The 20,991-nt window shown below is 43.5% G+C and overlaps 1 protein-coding gene across 11 annotated transcripts in view; it reads right to left on the bottom strand.

Moving 5' to 3' along the window:
• The window catches only part of LOC119250095 (uncharacterized), a 40,890-nt gene extending 31,082 nt beyond the window's left edge, over positions 1-9,808 (bottom strand). For 7 of the 11 annotated variants that reach the window (XR_005126225.2, XR_008552612.1, XR_008552616.1 and 4 more), the window contains exons 1-2: positions 9,224-9,665; positions 8,564-8,713 (exon numbers count right to left, since the gene is read on the bottom strand). Coding sequence is in view for 5 of the 11 variants with exons in the window: in XM_037517795.2 (XP_037373692.1) it covers positions 8,564-8,713; positions 9,224-9,272 (199 nt within the window). In the remaining 6 variants the exon portion in view is untranslated. Of the gene's footprint in view, positions 1-8,563; positions 8,714-9,223; positions 9,666-9,770 lie in introns of those variants that run through there. The other 4 variants (XR_008552613.1, XR_008552614.1, XR_008552615.1 and 1 more) reach the window with 4 other exon arrangements.
• Between the last annotated feature and the right edge of the window lie 11,183 nt (positions 9,809-20,991).

Genomic DNA, 20,991 nt, shown 5'->3' with positions numbered 1-20,991 from the left:
GTGTGCTTCTTTCCTGAGGCGTTGTTAGGTTGTGTGTGGTTCTTCTACTCCCTACTGTCTGTTTTCTAATTTGTCGTATGCATTGGGACACTGTGTTGCTCGTACTGGCCGTCATCTTGGGTGAACTTCTCCGCTCCCCTCTGGCTCCTCCAGGAACCATCTCTGGCTTCTGGGGGAGCTTTCTGCTGGTTTTAGGCAGTCTTTACTGAAGAAATGTCCCTGTTCTAAACTGGCGAAGCGGGACGCAGTCCCTGCGCATCCGGTCTCAGGCACACTCTTCTGCGTGCCGGGTCTGCCCCGGACGTGGGTGCCTGCTCCCTCTGTGGGCTCAGACTGCTGGTTGGAAGGGGCCTGGCGTGGACTAACTTCCCAGCTGGCCACTGGGTCCTCCAGAAGCCTTCTGCCCTTTTCAAGAAGTCTTAAGAAATTTCCCTGTTCTATGGGGTGTTAATGACTTTTTTTTCTGGTCGCTAGGTGGCGCCAGAGATCTCTCCTATTGTCCTTGGGGGGCTGTTTTTCAACCCCCCCACCCCCGTGGGACAGGGAACAGAGAGCGAGAATGGTAGGGTAAACCTCAACGGCTTTGGGGTGCTGTGTCTGCCTTGTGCCCCACCGTCGTGGAGAACCCACGCCCAGAATTTCGTGCCCCGGGTCTCAGTTCAAAGCCCTCAGGTCCAGGACGCGGGCTGTAGCCCAGTTCAGTGGCGTGGGAATGGCGCCTTTTGCACCCCGCTCCCGTGCCTGGGCGCCTGGTTCCTGCTTACTCAGTGAGGGACTTTCACCCCCCGTGAGGGCCTCCGCGCGTCTCCCCGCAAGCCTAGGTCGCAGGCGCGGGGACCTGGGCAGCCGCGATCCCGGTCTGCATTTGGTTTTCAAGCGCGCCAAGCGCACCGCTTTTCCGCGCAAGCTTACCGGCAGCCCGGGGCTGTGTGCGTGTCTCCCGGGCCCTCTTGTTGCCTCTTTATGTGGTCTTTCTTCTCTGAGCAGCCATGGTGTCCTGGTGTGCTCAAATTCCCTCTTCTTTTTTTTAAACAATTTTATTTATGCATACAAGAGCTGGGGTATAGGCCAGGGGTATGGAGGGGGTGAGAGAATTCACCAGAGACAGAGTGGAGAGAAGAACAGGCAGATCTACCGAAATACACTGCTGACGGGAGCAGCTGGCGAGACAGGACAAGTCTGCTGTACCATGTGGCCACCATGCGCCTGGCCAGATATTGAACTCAGGCCATAGCAGTGATAGCACTGAGCCTTAGCCGCTGAGCCACCAGGAAGGCCCCATAAATTTCCCCTTCTTAAAAGGACATTAGTCAGAGTGAATTAGGACCTACCCTTAATGTATCATTTTACCTAAATCACCTCTTTAAAGACCTCACCTCCAAATCTGGTTGCATGCTTGTAACAGGGTGGTCCCCAGGAAAAGGGGAAGTTCCAGGTTCCCTGCCCCACCCAAAAGGAGGGTGGAAGGTAAAGGATCTATACAAAGAAAACTATAAAACACTGTTAAGAGAAATAGAAGAAGACACAAAGAAATGGAAAGACATCCCCTGGTCATGGATTGGAAGAATTAATGTTATCAAAATGACCATCCTACCAAAAGCAATTTACAGACTCAATGCTATTCCAATAAAAACTTCAAGGACATTCTTCAAGAAATAGAACAAATATTGATGAAATTCATATGGAGTCACCAAAAACCCCAAATAGCCAAAGTTCTCCTGAAAAGAAAAGAAGGGAATGTAGGTATCACACTCCCAGACTTCAAACTATACCACAAGGCCATAATAATTAAAACTGTATGGTATTGGAACAAGAACAGACACACGAACCAATGGAAACAAATAGAAAATCCAGAAACAAACCCACAGATTTACGGTCAACTAATCTTTGACAAAGGAGCAAAGAATATGATGGATGGTTGGGTAAACAGGGTGTGGTGTATCTGCTCAGTGGAACACTACTCAGCTCTAAGAACGATGGAATTTTGCCATTTTACAACAACATGGATGGAACTAGAGGGTATTAGGTGATGTGAATTAAGTCATATCACTCATCTTTGGAAGATTAAAAAAAATGAACAAACAAAACAAAAACAAACTCTAACATCATTAGAAGAAATGGTGGTTTCCAGGGGGCAAGGAGGAGGGGCCGGGTGGCCTGGGGCAAGGAAGTCATTTATGTGACAATGAATGGAAACTAACCTTTTGGAGTGATCATCAGTGATGGAGGACAGGAATAGAAAAAACTGAAAAGGAGGTGTGGCACAAGATGAGAAACCTGGCTCTGAGACGGTAGGGTCTAAATCAGCTGACTGGAGTGGTCTTAGTCCCGCACGAGGCTTAAGGTTAAGGCAGATAGAAGAATGTTTAACCAAGGACAGGAAATCTGGTCTCCACAGCAAGGGAAGTACCAATGATGTACTAAGGTGTACCAATGATGTACTAAGGTGCTTAAAAGACAAGGATTCAGAGAGGGGATGCTCTGAGCGGGAGCTCTGAGGGGGGAACTCCACGACAGGGAGCTCTACTTGAGCAAGAAAAAGGCTGGATGGGTTACTGGAAACTTACAGTTTGTGGACTTGCAGCTGATTACAATGAAAAGGAAAGCAGTGAAAGGTTGTGCTTCAAGTTAGGAAAGAGCAGTAGTAGATGAGAGGTTGTAAAAAGCAGGTTCAGGTCTCGTTTCTCCAATCCTAAGAGGTGGAGAGGTGCGGGGTGGGACATGTGGGTGCTTATTATGAGTTCCTGTGTTGCTGCACCCTTTCTCTTGCAGTTGGTGGGACTAGAGATAATCCGGGGTGCATGTCAACTTATCCTTTCACGGGAGTCTTCTAGAAAGTGGCAGCCAGCCCTAGTGGCCTCTTACATGGTGGAACCATACCCACTATATTTTGCAGCAAGACTGAGACCTGGTTTGAAAACAGAACTCAGGAGCCAGCTCTTTTCCCAAGGCAGAGAGGGAATGGTGGCTCGACTGACACAGATTAGCAAGGTAGCGAGGCAGAGAGGCAAGAGGCGTTCACCCAGTTGGGCCTAGGGCAACTGGAAGGCCATTCCTCCACATTTTAGGGCCTGCCAAAGAGTAGCCTTGGCCTGAGCCCCTCAGTCCATGCAGGACAGCCGAACACTAACTCCTCTTGTAACAGGGTGGTCCCCAGGAAGGGGGGAGGTTCCAGATTTCATGCCCCACCCAAAAGGAGGGTGGAGCTGAGCAGAGAGAGAAGCTGCAGAGGAGACTGAGGAAGGAGGGAAGCAGGATGCAGCCAGAAAGAGACCTGAAGAAGGCATATGGAGCTGAGAGACACATGAAAAAAATGCACTTGCCTTTTGGTCATGGGCTGGGTGACACAGATGTGGGTGAGACTCGTGGGGAGGTGACGATGGCAGCTTTTGTCGTGATTTTGATTTTGCTCTTTTCCTTCCAGACTTGTCTGGTTGTTTCTGATCCTTTTTTGTGGGTCCCCACTGGAAGGTGCTTTAGACCTGTGGCAGGCTTTCAGGCCTTGCTCTGGGCCAATCTTGCTTGGGTGGACTTTTGCCACAAGATGATGGGTAACTTTGGGTGCTTGATTTAGAAACTATATTCTTTGCCTTTCCTGTGTTGTTTACTAATTGTATTAAACTTCCTTCCCATTAAAGTCTCATGTTTTGTCTTGATGCGGCGGATGGCAGAAACTATTTAGAGCAGGCAGGTTTGTGGGGTGTGGGGTGCTCCTCTCCCTGCCCTGTAACAAGACAACAAGTGAGAGAGGGGTCTTGTGAAAATAAGTGGCAGGTAAAATTGTCTATATATCATGGAGAATCATCAAATGTCTTTTAGTAATAGAAGAGTGAGTTCTTACTATACACCATTATACTAATATTATCTGGGATAATATACTTCACAGAAATGAAAAGCATTTGGTGTTTAAAAAATAACAATAACTAATGAAGTCATACTTTATTTGACCTGAGGGGTTAATTTTTTTTAAAGATTTTATTTATTTATTTATACAAGCACTGGGTACAGTCAGAAGAATGGGAGGATGAGAGAATTCACCAGAGCTAGAGCGGGGAGCAGAACAGGCAGACTGACAAAGTATACTGCTGAGGGGAGCAGCGGGCGTGGCAAGAGAGGTCTGTGCGCCATGTGGGACCCTCGCCGGTGGCCGGGGTTCAAACCGGTGCCGCAGAGGCTGCGGGCAGCCTTGCAGCCCAGTGGCTGTGCCACTGGGGAGGCCCTCGAAAGAAATATTGAAGTTATTTTGCTGATTAATCCTGGCTTGTTCTTGTGCATAGTCTCCAACACTTGCCTTCCATTGCAAGTATGCCCCACCAGTTAAACTCGCTTTTGCAAGCCTGTGCCAATCAAAAGGAGGCAAGCAAATTTGTTGACAAGTATCTAGGCTAGCCTAAGTGAAGGGGGCTTGGACTCCATTTTCTCGAACACTGTCTCTTAGAGATTTTAAAAGTTGGAGGTCAAAAGATTGAAGTTACTGTAGGATAACATTAGGATCGGGCATTTCCTGTACTGGAAAAGCCATTTCTGGGTCTTCTGCAAAAATTGTCTTTTGTTCTTTCACAGCTTTGGCTATGGGAGTTATACCAACAACTGATTCCTTCTGTAAAGGATTATTATGGGACCATTGACCTTCAGGGCTTTTACTTTCACAGCCATTTTCCTTTTAATTTAGTGGTGCTGAAGGTATCAGAAGCCAAAAAGTTCCAGGAACCTCATATTTACATTTCATTTGTGTTTTTTTAAAGTTTCTTGAAAAGGTTCCAGAGCTGTTCATACCAAAACCCATGCTGAAAAAACTAGAGCAGGGATTTTCATACCTTGTTTAGGATGCCTTTTCAGTTTCATCAATTCATACCCAAGTTTCTATATCCAAAACACCTTCATCCAGGCACCATGGAGAGGTCTGAAGGACCCAATCTAACAGCTCATTGAGCTGTGGGTGGAGACAGTGGCTCCACTCTGTTCTAACAGGCATTTTTAAAGGGTTATATAACGATGATGAGTCAAATTCTGCCCCATTTGTTCCCCAACCTTAGCTAATCCCCTTAGTCAGCTGCGACCCATGACTATAGAGGTTCGCTAGAGAACACACCACATGCTCATTCCTTGAGGTTGCAGAGTTCGTAACCCTGTTCGGACCCACTGCTGCAGAAGGACAGCCAATGAAGTTCTCTGCCATTAATGAAGACGCGGAGAATAAATGAATTTGCAATGGTGGGGGGAGCCTGATGGGAGAGCCATCGAGAGTAGCTCTGACTTTCACTCTCCCAGCGCAAACTTTTATTGAAGATATGAACAAAGGGACAAGAAAATAGCATGGAATTGTGTTTTTGCACCACACTCGGGCCTGGTGCCAAAGGGAATTGAGCCTGTGGCACTGTGACTGGGCGGGAGACTGAGCTTGTGAGTGGCAGTAGAACTGCCAAGCCACAGTGGCTTGACTCAGTCAGGAGAATTGCAGTGTGAAGAGGACTAGAACTGAACATGTGTATCAGCTACATTCAGGAACAGAAGAAATACAAGCATTCAGGAAAATGGAGAAGAAATTGTCAGAGACACCATGACAGAAGCAAATACAAAAACATTTAAAACTCCCAAAAAATTGAAAATGGAAGATAACTCCCTGACACACTCTAGGAGATCAACATTCTCCAGATGCCAAAAGCAAACAAAGAGGGAAAACTTTATTTTATTTTTTTAATTTTTAAAGATTTTTTTATTTATGCATACAAGAGCTGGTGTACAGGCCAGAGGTGGTGGGGGGGGCGGGCGGGAGAGGATTCACCAGAGACAGAGTGGGGAACAGAACAGGCAGAATGTCTGAAGTACACTGCTGAGGGGAGCAGCGGGCAAGTCAGGTGAGGTCTGCTGCACCCTGTGGGTTGCTCCCTGGCCGGCCGGGCATCAAACTCGTGCTGCAGAGACTGTGGGGATCGAACGTGTGTTGCAGATGCTGTGGACAGCCTCATAGGTTGCGTCTTAACCCCTTGCACCACCAGGGAGGCCCCCAAAAGGGAAAATTTTAAACCACTATCACTGATGAACATGGATGCAAAAACCCTCAATAAAATCCTAGCAAACTGAGTACAACAACATACCAAACAGTGATGGCTCACGATCAAGTAGACTCATCCCAGGGAGGAAAGGCTAGTTCAATACATGCAAAACAGCCACTGTCAACCACCAGGGGAGTAAAAAGACAAAAACCACATGATCATCTCAACATATGTTCAAACAGCACTGATAAGAATTCTTCACAAAAAGGGAGTAACTGGAAGGCTTCCCCTGGTGGCCCAGTGGTTGAACGCTGGGCTGCAAAGCTGCCCACCGTCTTTGCAGCACTGGTTCTATCTCCAGCCCCTGGCGAGGGTCCCACATGGCACAACAGACCTCTCCTGCCACGCCCACTGCTCCCCTCAGCAGTGTATTTCGTCGGTCTGCCTGTTCTATTCCCCACTCTGGCTCTGGTGAATTCTATCACCCTCCCGCGCTTCTGACTGTACTCAGTGCTTGTATAAATAAATAAATATTTTTTAAAAAGAACTAACTATTCCCTATACTTGAAAATGTCTTCTTTAAAAAAAAAAAAAACGGGAATAACTGGAACTTACCTACATATTATTAAAAAAATACAAATTGGAAAAGAAAAAGTGATACTGCCACGATTCACAGAGCACATGTCAATATACTTAAGAGAAACCAAAAGACTAGTAAAAAACTAGTATTAAGTGAATATGGTAAAGTAGTGATGTACACCTCACTCCAGTGATTATGGTCCAAATAAAAAAAGACAATGGAATTAGCAACGTTGGAGGGCTGCAGTGAAAAAGAGCTTACACTCCCTGCTGGTGGCAATGCAAGTTGGTACAGGCCCTGTGGAAATGGCATAGGGATTTCTTAAAAAAATAAAAATGGAAATTCCACGTGATCCAGCAATATCTGTGATTCAGTTATTTATACAAATAGTACAAAAATGCAAGTATGAAAAGATTTATCTATGCCTACATACAGAGCAGCACTGTTCCCAACTGCCTAGTCATGGCAGCAACTGAAGGCCTTTCAACAGGTGAATGGAGAGAGAAATGTGGAGCACATACTGAACAGCATTATTACATGCCTGTGAGGAAAGACCAAAGGGTGGCATTTAGGACAAAATGGGTGGACCAGGAGGTGATTATATTGAGTGAAATAAGTGAAAAAAGGACGTCTGAGGGCCTCCCTGGTGGCACAGCGGATCAAGCGCAGCACTATGAAGCTGTCTGCAGCCTCTGCAGTGCGGGTTCAATTCCAGGCTGCCAGGGAGATACCTACATGGGGCAGCAGACCTCTTCTGTCTCGCCTGCAGTGTTTTCAGTCTGTCTGCTTGTTCTGCTCCCCGCTCTGTCTCTGGTGAATCCTCTACCCTCCCATGCTTCTGGCCTATACCCCAGTTCTTGTATAAATAAATAAATCTTTAAAAAAACAAAAAAAAATGAAGATTAATATCAGAAGCTTTCATGTGTATGAATACACAAACAATATTTATACACAAAAAACAGTAGGAATAAAACTGCAAGGCAAAAAGAAGATAATGTTGACCAAGAGGCCAGGAAATGGACCAGGGTGCTTGCTAGAGGGCCAAATCCATCAGGAAAGCAGGAGAAAAGTAACACACTATTTCAGTTAAAGGGCTAGTAGTGCGACAATGTCAAAGACAGACTGAGCCAAAAAGAAGTAAAGAACGTAAACTAACAAACTATTAAGTACATAAAAGTTTTAAACAATTGAAAAAAAATTTCCAGAAGGTCATAGACAGTATTATCAATGTGGCAGGAAATTTGAGGAATGCAAAGGTTAGTGACGTGTAACTGGGCTGGAGTACAAGTCCAACTTGAGACTGCATCAAGGAGAAATGCAAAGGAACAGTGAAAACAACTGTCAGATAATGTGACTTTGAACAGTCCACTGGGCAACTTGTGTGGGTGCACAGACAACCTGAGAAAAAGCATGGGGAGTTATTGAAGCCCCCCCCCATTGAATTCAACTGTCACACAATCCAAAACTGATCCCGGCATGAAAGGGCCACCAACAGTTGTCTGGGACACACTATGTTTTTTCAGTGTCTGTTTAAAGAGAGCACCCACACCTGCATTCAGGTCTGCACCCACCTTTCCTCTCACTGGGCCTTTACCTAGCATCTAAGAGGTAACCATGACAAGTGCAGAACAAGGTAAGTGTGTATTTCCAGACAGGTGAAGAGCCACAGTCCACGTCATCACCTACTCAGTCAATAAAGAACCAGTGTCAGATTCTGCTCTGCAAGTGCTCAGGTCCCACCACAATCAGCACAGTGTCCCCCAGGGGTCTGGTCTCATCAGGGAGCACGCATCTCACTCTATGACACGGCATCATGGAAAAGGCCAATTTCCGTGCATGTATCTCCATGACATCTCTGTCTTGCTGATGTATGTTTCCTTGGAGAAAACTTTATACCTTTCTACTTTTGCATTTCAGTTTATGAACTCTCATAAAGTGCATAAAGTCAGTGTACAGACCACAAGCTAAAGAAAAGCAATTCACTCACCCGAGATTGATTCATTGTCTGCTGCTCTCAGAAATGCATAAGGACTCTGGAGTGGCACTGGGAGAGGTAGAAGGGTCCAGCATGAGAGGACTGAGGCAGCTGGCACCTGGGCCCTGTCCAGTCTCCTCTCCAGAGCCCTCAACACACTGCCTGGGAGAGACCAGAAAGTCACTTCATGTGACAGCTGTGTTACACTTCTAGAAGGGGCAGGAAAGGACCAAGTCCCTTATTAGTAGAATTTAGGTTAACAATTTACCATAAGTTAATAAAAACTGATACTTTCTACTGATTGAATAACAGTTCATGCTAAGAACTAAAAAAAAAAAAAAAAAAAAACCTTCAGGGATGATTAATCACTCAAAAAAATTTTGGACACAATTTCAAAGGAAATGAAATGGCTCATTCCCAGAAATGGTTCCGAGAGCCTTGCTCCCCGGATTCATTTCCTTGTGCACCCCCCTCTGACAATGAGGTGGGTTTGCCCTGGGATGTTGGGCCAAAGGGAATCAGTGCACGCGCGGAGAATGAAAACCTCTTTCCAGGGGGGCTTCCCTTCTGGGCCGCCGTCGTCCTGGGAAGACACCCGCGGCCGGCCTGTCAGGGGCACATGGCCAAGTGAGAGCCACGATAAACCCACCGAGCAGAGAGTGAAATTCTTACCCCAACCCGCCTCATCAGGGCACCAGGGAACTGCAGCCTCCTGCGTCATCCCGGCAGCACCAGCATCAGTGGAGGGAAAAGCCCAAAATGCAGAACCGCCCGACTTCCAGAAACAAAATGGTCAGGCGTGTTTTGTGAAAGGCAGTGAACGCGGGTGGATCTTGACACAGAAAACGCTCAGGGATCCACGTAAACCCGCCGCACTCCATGTTTCTAACAGTCCCCGTGGGCGAGGACTTGTTAACTTCCATGACAACCACCAACAGAACCTCACATTCCCACTGAGAACTCCTGAAAACACTAAAGGCCGTCAACTGGAGGGGCTCACCCTGCGTTACCCTCAGGGCCCCCCGACACCCAGTCACGGTCCGCCCCTTCCCAGGCGCCCGGTCACAGGCCCGCGGCTCCTCCCCGACAGCTGCCCGCAGGTCCCCGCCGGAAGCTCCTCTCTCCACACTGTCCGCAAACCCCACCTCCCCTTCTCCCCACACCCCGCGGCTCCTCCGCGTCGCCCCAGCCCCACCCTCCAGAGACAAGGTCCACTCACCCGCGGGGCGGCGGCGAGAGCGGAGGCCGGACTTCCGGGAAGAGGGCGCCGGGCCGGGCCGCGCCTGCGCAGACGAGCCCGGAAGCCCAATGCCGGAGCCCTGGGCGGCTCCGCGCGTGCTCCCCTGTCTCAGGGGCTGATCCCTCAGCAGTTCGTGAGGTAAACCTCCTCCTAGTCTGCTTCCCACTCTGTCTCTCGTGAATCCTCTCACCCACTCCACCTCTGGCCTACACTGCATTTCTTCCATGAACAACAAAAACACTGATCAAATATACATGAGGATTTCCACATCAAGAAATCAGATTTATTGGGCCTCCCTGGTAGTGCAAGAGGTTAAGACACAGCATATGAAGCTATCCACAACCTCTGCAGCACAAGTTCGATCCCCGGACAGGGAGATACCCACATGGCGCAGCAGACCTCTCCTGACTCTCCGCTGCTCCCTGCAGCAGTGTATTTCAGTTGATCTGTCTGTTCCGTTCCCCACTCTGTCTCTGGTGAATTCGCTCACCCCCCCAAAAAAAACCTCTGGCCTGTACCCCAGTCCGTGTATGCATAAATAAATCCTTTTTAAAAATCAGCTTTATTAGCACATATATCAAGTTGACATATACTCTAAATATACAGATACCACTGTATGCTGCTTGGTCAAAATCAAGAGGCAGGCATGTAATAAACATTCTTGTTCTTCTGATACAGGGATCTCAGAGTTGGTGGTCAACAGAGAGAAACATTACTTAGCTAATGTGCATGCACAGAATTCTATTCCCTGTCATGGAAACGTCATCACGTGCCTGTAAAGAACTTTTTTCACAACAACATCAAATAATATTCATGACATCTATTACTACCGTGAAGAAACATCATAATTTTAATCAACTGTGTTTCCCTTAAGGAGAAAATGATTTCAACTTCAGCATGTTCCTCTGTCTGACTTTTATGCCAACAATGTAGCCCATAATTCTTGGTGATTCAGATCAATCTTGAGTCAACCAGAAGCAGCATATCCATTTAGATTTTCTGGAGACATGGCACATTACTGTCCTAAATTTACACTGCAAGTTAGATATGAACAAATCCCTCTACTAGGAGGGTCTCTCAGATGTCTGAAGCAACAATAAAGCAAACACATGGCTTCATATACACAAGGCGAGAAAGCCAGAGAATGGATTGAATTAGAGCTGAATGACATTCATCCCCAGTTCATAATACCTCAAGTATATCTGATAAAAAGTAGATGGAAAACAAATATATCTGTCCTGAAACCATCACCTTTAACATTTAAATTACACTAATACATACTTAGTGTTTTAATGTTAGTTTATACTCCAAAAAATATTGATTTAAACAAATATCTGAGAAGTTAATGACATTACTGTATTACAATTTTTAGATACGTATTCATGTTATTATTACTTTCTCACTTTTTTTTCACTTCTTCAAAGTGTCATTCTAGTATGAAAATATGATGGTTTCATATTTCATATTTCTATGAATGTCAAAATGTCTATGAGTACAAACCACGCATCACTTTACATTTGTAGGTTTCTTCCCAGTATACATTCTCTGATATTTAGAGTGATTTGACTTCTGGTTAAAGACATGGCCACTTTCTTCACATTTTAATGTTTTACTTCAATATGAATTCTCTGATCTTGAGTAAGTTTTGACTTATGTTTAAAGGCTATGCCATAGACTTCTCATGTGGCACAGAAGACTGCTCCTGTCCCCCGGACTGCTTCCCTCAGCAGTGTATTTCAGTGGATCTATCTGTTCTGCTCCTTACTTTCTTTCTGATGAACCCTCTCAACCCCTGAACATCTGGTCCACATGCCAGTTCTTCCATGCATAAATACATCTTCCCCAAAAAATGGTGTTGGGAAACATGTATAGTGACTTGCAAAACTAAGAAGCAAGACCCATTCAAAACTCCATACAGAACCTAATTCCAAATGGATTAAATGTTTGGACATAAGAGCCCAAAGCATGAAGTGCTGAAAGCAAATAAGGGGTACACCATAGGACAACTGCAACAAAATGTATTAGGGAACATGACCCCAACACCAAGGGAAAGAAAAGCAAACTTCAACAAGTGGGACAACACCAAATCTAAAAGCTTTTGGAACTCAAAAGAAACCAGCACAGAAAACAGAAAGGCATCCTATAGAATATAAAAAATATTTGCACGTCACACATCTGACAAGGAGTTCATTCCAAAATTTATAATGTTCCCAGGGCTCCCTTGTGGCGCAAGGGGTTAAGACACAACACAAGGAGGCTATTCCCAGCCACTGCAGCATGAGTTTGATCCCTGGCCAGACCTCTCCTATCTCACCCGCTGCTCCCCTCAGCAGTGTATTTCAGTACATCTGACTGTTCTGCTCTCTACTCTGTCTCTGGTGAATACTCTCACTCCTGCATCTCTGGCCTGCACCCCAGCTTTTGTATACATCAACAAATAATTCTTTAAATAACAAAAATTAAAATAAAAATAAATTTAAAAAAAAACAAAATTTATAAAGTTCCCACCCAATCCAAGAAACCAACCAACAGTCAATTAAAAATGGGCAAAGGAACTAAATAAACACTTTGCTAAAGAGGAAATTCTGAGGTCCAACAGACATAGGAATGTTCCTCTTAATTTATTGTAAGTGAAATGTCAATTAAAACCACATTGAGATGCCACCTCACCCCTTGAGAATGGCCCAAATAAAAAAGAGTGAAATTAACAACACTGAAGTACTGGGTCTCAGGAGTCCCAGTCCCATATTGACATATGCCTGATTCAAAGGACCCCAGTAGGGGTCTCTAAAACATGAGACACCTCTCCTTCTTGGGGGTTGTCCTGTCCTGATATCACTATAAACAGAGTTTACGTAATGTTTTCTTTGTTCGCCTGCAATTTAGCTGTGAGTATATGGAGAAGGCGAGCTGCCCTTCACTTGGCTGCCATCCATTATCATTTCTAAGAGGCTATCTTCCCCATCTCTCTTCTTCATCTGGGTCTCCCATAATGTATGTATTGTTCTGCTTGATGTCCTCTGAGTTCCTTAGGTTCTGTTCCTTTTTCTTTTTTAATTTTGCTACTCTGCAAATTAATTGGAAAGTCCTGTTCTAGTTTATTGCATGTAATCTCCAACTTGAGGGTTTCTATCTGCTGAGTCCTCGCTGGTGATGCCCTAAATCACGGTACTGTGGCGCCACCTAGTGTCTGTCTGTGGTAGTGCCGACACCGCAATGCCAAGATGGTCTTTGTTGGAAATTGACCCTGTAGATAGCCCTCCTAACAGTCAAACCACCGGGTGTAAATTCTACTTAAGAATGACAGCTGATTTTTACTTTATTACAATTAGTCTTTTTCATGGTCCCTTATTTAGGTTTTCTAAATTCCTGCTATGAGTGAGACCAGTATTTTTCATTCCGGTATTTTTCTTTTTCTTTCTGCCTTATTTCGCAGAGAATGATCTCTTCCAGGTCCATCCATGTTGCTGCAAATTGCATGAGTTTATCCACAGAAAAACTAATTCAACTAATCAATCAGTTTAGTAAAGTGGCAGGACACAAAATCAACACGCAAAAATCAGTAGCCTTCCTATACACAAACAATAAATCTGAAGGAGAAATAAAAAAAAAATCCTTTTATTATTCAAACAAAAAAATCAAATACATAAGAATAAACATAACAAAAGAGGTAAAGGACCTGTACAAAGAAAACTATAAAGCATTGTTAAAAGAAATAGAAGAAGACACAAAGAAATGGAAAATCATCCCTTGTTCATGGATTGGAAGAATTAACATTATTAAAATGGCCATCCTACCAAAAGCAATTTACAGATTCAATGCTGTTCCAATAAAAATTTCAATGACATTCTTCAAAGAAATAGAATAATTATTGATGAAATTCATATGGATGCACCAAAAACCCTGAATAGCCAAAGCTCTCCTGAAAAAAAAAAAAAGAAGAAGGGAATGGACACATCACACTCCCAGACTTCAAACTATACTACAAAGCCATAATAATCAAAACTGCATGGTATTGGAACAAGAACAGACACACGGACCCATGGAACCGAATAGGAAAACCAGAAATAAACCCACAGATTTGTGGTTAACTAATCTTTGACAAAGGAGCAAAGAATATGCACTGGAGCAAAGAAAATCTGTTCAATAAATGGTGCTGGGAAAACTGGGTAGCTACATGCAAAAGAATGAAGCTTGACTGCTACCTCACACCATGCACAAAAACCAACTCAAAATGGATTAAAGAACTAGACATAAGACCTGAAACCATAAAATACATAGAAGAAAATATAGGTGAAACACTACATTAAATGCACCTCAAAGAAATCTTTATAGACACATCGCCCAAAGCAGTGATAGTGAAGGCAAAGATAAACAGCTGGGACTACATCAAATTAAAGAGCTTCTGCACAGCAAAAGAGACAATAACCAAAACAAAGAGAAACCCCACCGACTGGGAGAAAAATTTTGCACACAACACCAATGATAAAGGACTGATAACAAAAATCTACAAAGAGCTAATGAGACTCAACAAAAACAAAAAAAATAATCCAGCCAAAAAATGGGCAGAAGAACTAAAGACACTTCTCCAAAGAGGAAATGCAAATGGCCAACAGGCATATGAAAAAATGTTCAACATCACTTGTCATCAGGGAAATGCAAATCAAAACTATAAGAGATACCATCTTACACCAGTGAGAATGGCACATATTAGAAAAAACTAGCAACAGCAAATGTCGGTGAGGTTGTGGAGAAAAAGGAACTCTCCTGCATTGCTGGTGGGAGTGCAAACTGGTCCAACCACTATGGAGAGCTGTGGGGAGATTTATTTACCTACTAAAGATAGAGCTTCCATATGACCTAGCAATTCCACTCCTAGGTATTTACCCAAATGACACAGAAACATTAATTCCAAAGGGCACCTGCACCCCTATGTTTATAGCAGCACTATTTACAACAGCTAAGCTATGGAAACAACCCAAATGCCCAAAAATAGATGATTGGATCAAGAAGATGTGGCACATAAACACAATGGAATATTAGTCAGCAATCAAAAAAGATAAGCACATGCAGTTTGCAGCAACATGGATGGAGCTAGAAGGGATCATGCTCAGCGAAATAAGTCAGAAAGAAAAAGAAAAATACCAGGTGGTCTCACTCATAGCAGGAATTTAGAAAACCTTAATAAGGGACCAGGAAAAAGACTAATTAATACAAAGTAAAAATCAAAATCAACAAGCAACTATAAACCAGAGACACAGCATGGGGGGGGGATCGGAAGGACTATGGTCAAAATAAGGGGGGGGGTGCAATTGTATGGGGAATATAACCAAAATGATAATGCATACATTGTGCAAAAAATGAAAAATGATGTAAGAGTTATATAAAATAAAATATTAATTAAAAAAATTTTAATTGCATGAGTTTGTCTTTTTTGATTGCTGGGTAATATTCCATTGTGTATATGTACCACATCTTCTTAATCCAGTCATCTATTTTTTGGCATTTGGGTTGTTTCCAAAGCTTAGCTGTTGTAAATAGTGCTGCTATAAACATAGGGGTGCAGGTGCTCTTTGGAATTATGTTTCTGTGTCCTTTGGGTAAATACCTAGGAGTGGAGCTGCTGGATCATATGGAAGCTCTATCTTTAGTAGGCTGAGGAATCTCCACACAGCTCTCCATAGTGGTTGGACCAGTTTGCACTCCCACCAGCAGTGCAGGAAAGTTCCTTTTTCTCCACATTCGCGCCAACATTTGTTGTTGCTAGTTTTTTCTAATATGTGCCATTCTCACTGGTGTAAGATGGTATCTCATTGTAGTTTTGATTTGCATAGCCCTGATTACAAGTGATGTTGAACATTTTTTCATATGCCTGTTGGCCACTTGTATTTCCTCTCTGGAGAAGTGTCTTTTTAGCTCTTCTGCCCATATTTTGGACTGGATTATTTTCTTTGTTTTTGTTGAGTCTCATCAGCTCTTTGTAGGTTTTTGTGATCAGTCCCTTATCATTAGGGTCGTGTACAAAAATTTTCTCCCAGTCGGTGGGGTTTCTCTTTGTTTTGATTATTGTCTCATTTGCAAGCAACTATAGACCAGAGACACACTACAGTGGGGGCGGGGGAAGGAGGGGGAGAAAAGGGATTCAGGTCAGAATAAAGTGGGGTGGGAATTGTATGGGGAATATAACCAAAATGAAAATGCATACATTGCGCAAAAATGGAAAAAGATGTAAGAATTATATAAAATAAAATAATTAAAAAAAAAAGAATGAGAACTGTGGGCCTCCCCTGGTGGCACAGCACTGTGAAGCTGTCCACAGCCTCTGCAGCACAGGTTTTATCCCAGCCGGCCAGCGAGAAACCCACATGGCACGGCCGACCTCTCCTGTCTCACCGCTGCTCCCCTCAGCAGTGTATTTCAGTCAATCTGCCTGTTCTGTTCCCTTCTCTGTCTCTGGTGAATTCTCTCACCCTCCCGTGCATCTGACCTGTATCCCGGTTCTTGTATGTATGAATAAATAAATCTTTTTTTTTAAAAAAAAAGAATGAGAACTATAAGCAGGTCACGTTCACATGATATGGTGTGTACAGTGACACTTGTGCCGCAAGGCTCTTCTGCCCTATCCTCAGTCTAAAAGCCCTGAGCTGTGTTCACCTGGTTGAGAATGTTAAAGTGATTAAACAGGAGACCATTTGACTGAGGTGATGTTAATGCTTTGCAGTCTACGAGGTAAGCAAACCAACTAGACCTGGAGTAGATTGTAAATGTACTCAAATCTGAGAAAATGAAACTTTATAGCAACCAGTCAGGAACTGCCAACTAGACTTACCCAAATAAAGGCATCCGCTTAAGCTATAGTCAGTCAAATAATATCTTTGTTTTGTTTCTGCATCTTCTCTATAAATACGCTGTAAGTGATCTTCTCTGCTCCTGCTGGTCCTAAAAACATTCACTGGCCCTCAATACCAACGATATGCTATTCATCAGAGTAGATGGTCTAGAATTGGCAGCTGCGTGGGAGGCCCTGGCAAGACACATGTGATGCTGACTCAGGGAGATAAACTACAAAGATTAAGGAGCCACACATCAAGGATGCTTTTAGAAATACAGAGAGTTGGGGCATGTTGTCGCGTAACCTGCAGAGTACGGGAGGTTGAATCTCCTCCTCAAAAAAGGAAGTACACCGCCCGGTAGGACTCCTCGCCGCAAGAGGCAGTGTCTCCCATGCTTGTGTATTCTGCTCCAGCTGTTTTGCTGTCTGCATGAAAGATGGCCACTAACGATCAGGTCTCACACGGTGGGAGAGACTTACAGCAGGTTCAGGCTGCTGCAGAAGCAATTATTTGGATCTTACTGCTAGGAACACCCTGTGGTATGAGGGGTACCAGGAGTAGGAGAAAATGTGGTGTGATATTTATTTATTTATTTTAAAGATTTATTTATTTATGCATACAAGGGCTGGGGTTCAGGCCAGAGATGTGGAGAGTGAGAGGATTCACCAGAGGCAGAGTGGGGAACAGAACAGGCAGACTGTCTAAAATACACTGCTGAGGGGAGCAGCGGGTGAGTCAGGAGAGGTCTGCTGTGCCATGTGGGTAGCTCCCTGGCCGGGGATCAAACTCGTGCTGCAGTGGCTGCGCAAAGCTTCGTAGGTTGCGTCCTAATTCCTTGTGCCACCAGGGAGGCCCTGCAGTGTGATATTTATTATAAGACTTACTGGGAGAGACATATCAGAGACCTTAGAGTTGAGCTTCCTTAACTTATATCCTATGTCAAAAATACGATGTTTGACATAGGACATAGGACACCACATTGCAAGGCAGGTAGAAATTATGCTAACTAGCCAGGTCCTGTCAATTCCATGAAGACACATAGTCAGGTGACACCCTAAGATGGAGGTCCTACACCAAGGATAAAGGACACAGGAAGGTGCAGGGGGCACAATGCATCACAATCAGGTGGCTCAGAGCCCCTGTCACCAACCAATATTGTACCTCACCTCAGTGTGCACCTGCAGCTGGCTTGGTGTCTGTTATGACAAGTTGTAGCTGCAGGTAATTTTATTAGTGATTGCGTGTGCATGTTTTCTTGATTCTTTTGCTCATGCTTGGCCACCTACTGCCTCTTTTGTTGAATACACTAATAAATACACTGTAAGCTCTGGACTTTTATCCACATTGTCCATGTGATGCTCATCCCCCCACACATGTCCACTTAGATATTTTTATTGATTTCTCAACCTTTCTTATAAATGTTTGCTAAAGTTGGTGAAAATATCAACCATCTCACAGGGTTAGGGAATACAAATGGTGAGAGCTCAGTGCTTGACACAGAGTAAGGGCTTACGAAAGACTAGGAATCTGCTGCCAACACGGATCATTTCCTTCAGTCCCTCCTGCCTCTCTGAAGGTATTTCTCTGAAATACCTTACAGTTTGGTGCACAAAGAGTTCATTGCTTTCCATAAGTGTACTTGCTTTTGTTACCTTTGTACTTCTTAATTCTTCTGCTTTAATCTTTTCTATTTTCTGTGTGACCTTGGGTAACACTGGGTTTCAGTATGGTTTTGTCAGTAACCAAAAAATCAGAATATGTGTGACCTAACATTTCAAAGGTAAAATATTTATAAGAATGAAACTAGTAAAGCAAATGATTAAAAGTTTGTTTGTAAAGAGAGGCAAAGCTGGTTTATCTTCTAGTTTAACAGTTATATTTCACAAATATATCCAAAAAATCACTTAACCCCACTTTGCTTTAGATTTCTCAATTGTAATTGGCAACCTAAGAAAGTATGTTCCACTGTCTCTTTCTAGCCAGGTCATTACAAATGCAAAGTGCTCATTACAATAGTGGCATCTAGAAAGTATTTAAAGGAATTGCTAGCTATAATTATTATTATTGATGACTTTTCACTGCATTTTGTGCTATTTTCTTTTCATTATGGTAAAATACACACAAAACTTACCATTTTCACCTTTTTAAAAAAATATTTTATTTTATTTATACATGAACTGGGGCACAGTCCAGAGGTGCAGGAGGGTGAGAAGATATGCCAGAGACTGAGTAGGGAGCAAAACGGGCAGACTGCCTAAAACACACTGCTGAGGGGAGCAGCGGGCGAGACAGGGGAGGTCTGATGCACCATGAGGGTTGCTCCGAGGCTGGCAGGGATCGAACTGGCACTGCAGAGGCTGTGGACAGCTTCACAGCGCTGCACTCAACTGCCTGTGCCACCAGGGAGGCCCCATTTTCACCTTTATTAAGCATAAATGGCATTAAATACATTTACATTGTGTGTAAACATCACCCTTTTTCATCACCATAACTCTTCCCAACTCTTGCCTATTTAATGATAGTTTTCCTCAGCCCAGTCTGTGGAAACCACCTTTACAATTTGTCTTTCTGGATCATACAGCATGTCTGTTTTCCTTATCCCACGTAGTATAAGGTCCGCAAGGTCCATCCATATTGTAGCATATTGAATAATTTCCAGCTTTTAAATATTATCCAGCTGGATAATATTCCATCGCATGTACATAGTTGTTTGTCAGATGGTGTTTCAGGCAACACAGACTGGATATAGAGCAGTCACCCGTGTAGATACCAGATTGATAGTAAGTTCCACCACATCAGTTCTGTGTCAGCACACTCCGTGGCATTAACACAAACATGAAAACACCTACCTATATGTTTCTTAGAATGTATCCTTTTCATTAAGCAACGCATGACTGGGTGCACATTTTGCTAATCCATCCAACAGTTGATGGACACTTGGGCTGCATCTGTGTTTTAGCATTGCAAATAATGCTGTTATGAACACGAGTACAAATATCTCTTCAGGACCTACTTTCAACTTTCCTGGGAAAATACCCAGAAGCAGAACTGTGGATCATGTGGTATTTTAATTTTTAAAGAAACCACTGCACTGTTTTTCACAGTGGCTGTACTATTTTTCATTTGCTCTAACGAGGCACAAGGGTTCTGATTTCTCTATATCCTCACCGGCAATTAGTTCCTTCCTTCCTTCCTTCCTTCCTTCCTTCCTTCCTTCCTTCCTTCCTTCCTTCCTTCCTTCCTTCCTTCCTTCCTTCCTTGTTTCCTTCCTTCCTTCCTTCCTTCCTTCCTTCCTTCGAGTACTGTGTGTGGGGTGGTAACTTGTAGTGTTGATTTGCATTTTCCTAATGATTAGTACCATTGGAAATCTTTTTCTATTGCTAATTAGCCGTTCATACATGTTCTTAGACAGTTTATTAAAGTCTTTACCCATTTTTCAATTGGGTTATTTTTTGTTGAAATTTTGGTTGTTGAATTTAAAAATTCTCTGTTATGTTCTGAATACTAATTCCTTATCAGGTGTATGATTGGCAAATATTTTCTCCCATTTCCAGAGATTGTTGTTTTTACTCTGTGGGTAGTGTCTTTTTTTAAAAAATTTATTTATTTATGCATACAAGAACTGGGGTACAGGCCAGAGGTGTGTGTGGGGGAAATGGGAGGATTCACCAGAGACAAAGTGGGAAGCAGAACAGGCAGATGGACTGATATAAACTGCTGAGTGGAGCAGTGGGCGAGTCAGGAGATGTCAGCTTTGCCATGTGGGTAGCTCTCTGGCCAGGGATCGAACTCATGCTACAGTGGCTGCAAATAGCTTCATAGGTTGCTTCTTAACCCCTTGTGCCACCAGGGAGGCCCTGCATTTATTGACTTTAATCTAAATTCACTACTAAACAAGAAAGCACTTGCTTTCTGGTTGTTTGGTTGCTTTTCTTTTTCTTTACAGAAATATATAAATAAGCTCAATTTTGTATATCCCAAATTTTACTTTCTACAAATCAGTGAATATTGTGTAGCAGGCTTATTTTATTTTAGTTTATGTAGTAAGTCCATGACAAAGTTCAGTATCCATTTTACTAAGTCACTGAGAACAAAAACATTCAGGAAGTAAACTTTTAAACATATTTCATTGAGTTTAATAAATGATTTTCTCTGACTTAACAAAAAATGTAATACCTCCTGCTTCCAGAAGGACTGGAGAAACTTCCTTCATGTTCTGTTGCAATAGTGAGGTTTGGCCCCACTAGTGATATCTTATAGGATGTCACATAGACTTAGTGTGAATTAATGAAAGAAAATATTTTCTTCCTTTGAGTGTATTTCCATAGTCACAGTGTCTCCTCTTGTGGAGCGCCTGTTCACACTCA

Source organism: Talpa occidentalis, unplaced genomic scaffold, assembly GCF_014898055.3.
Source record: "Talpa occidentalis isolate TD23 unplaced genomic scaffold, MPIMG_talOcc4v2.1 talOcc4.17, whole genome shotgun sequence".
Taxonomy (NCBI): domain Eukaryota; kingdom Metazoa; phylum Chordata; class Mammalia; order Eulipotyphla; family Talpidae; genus Talpa; species Talpa occidentalis.
This window is presented reverse-complemented; position numbering and strand designations above follow the sequence as displayed.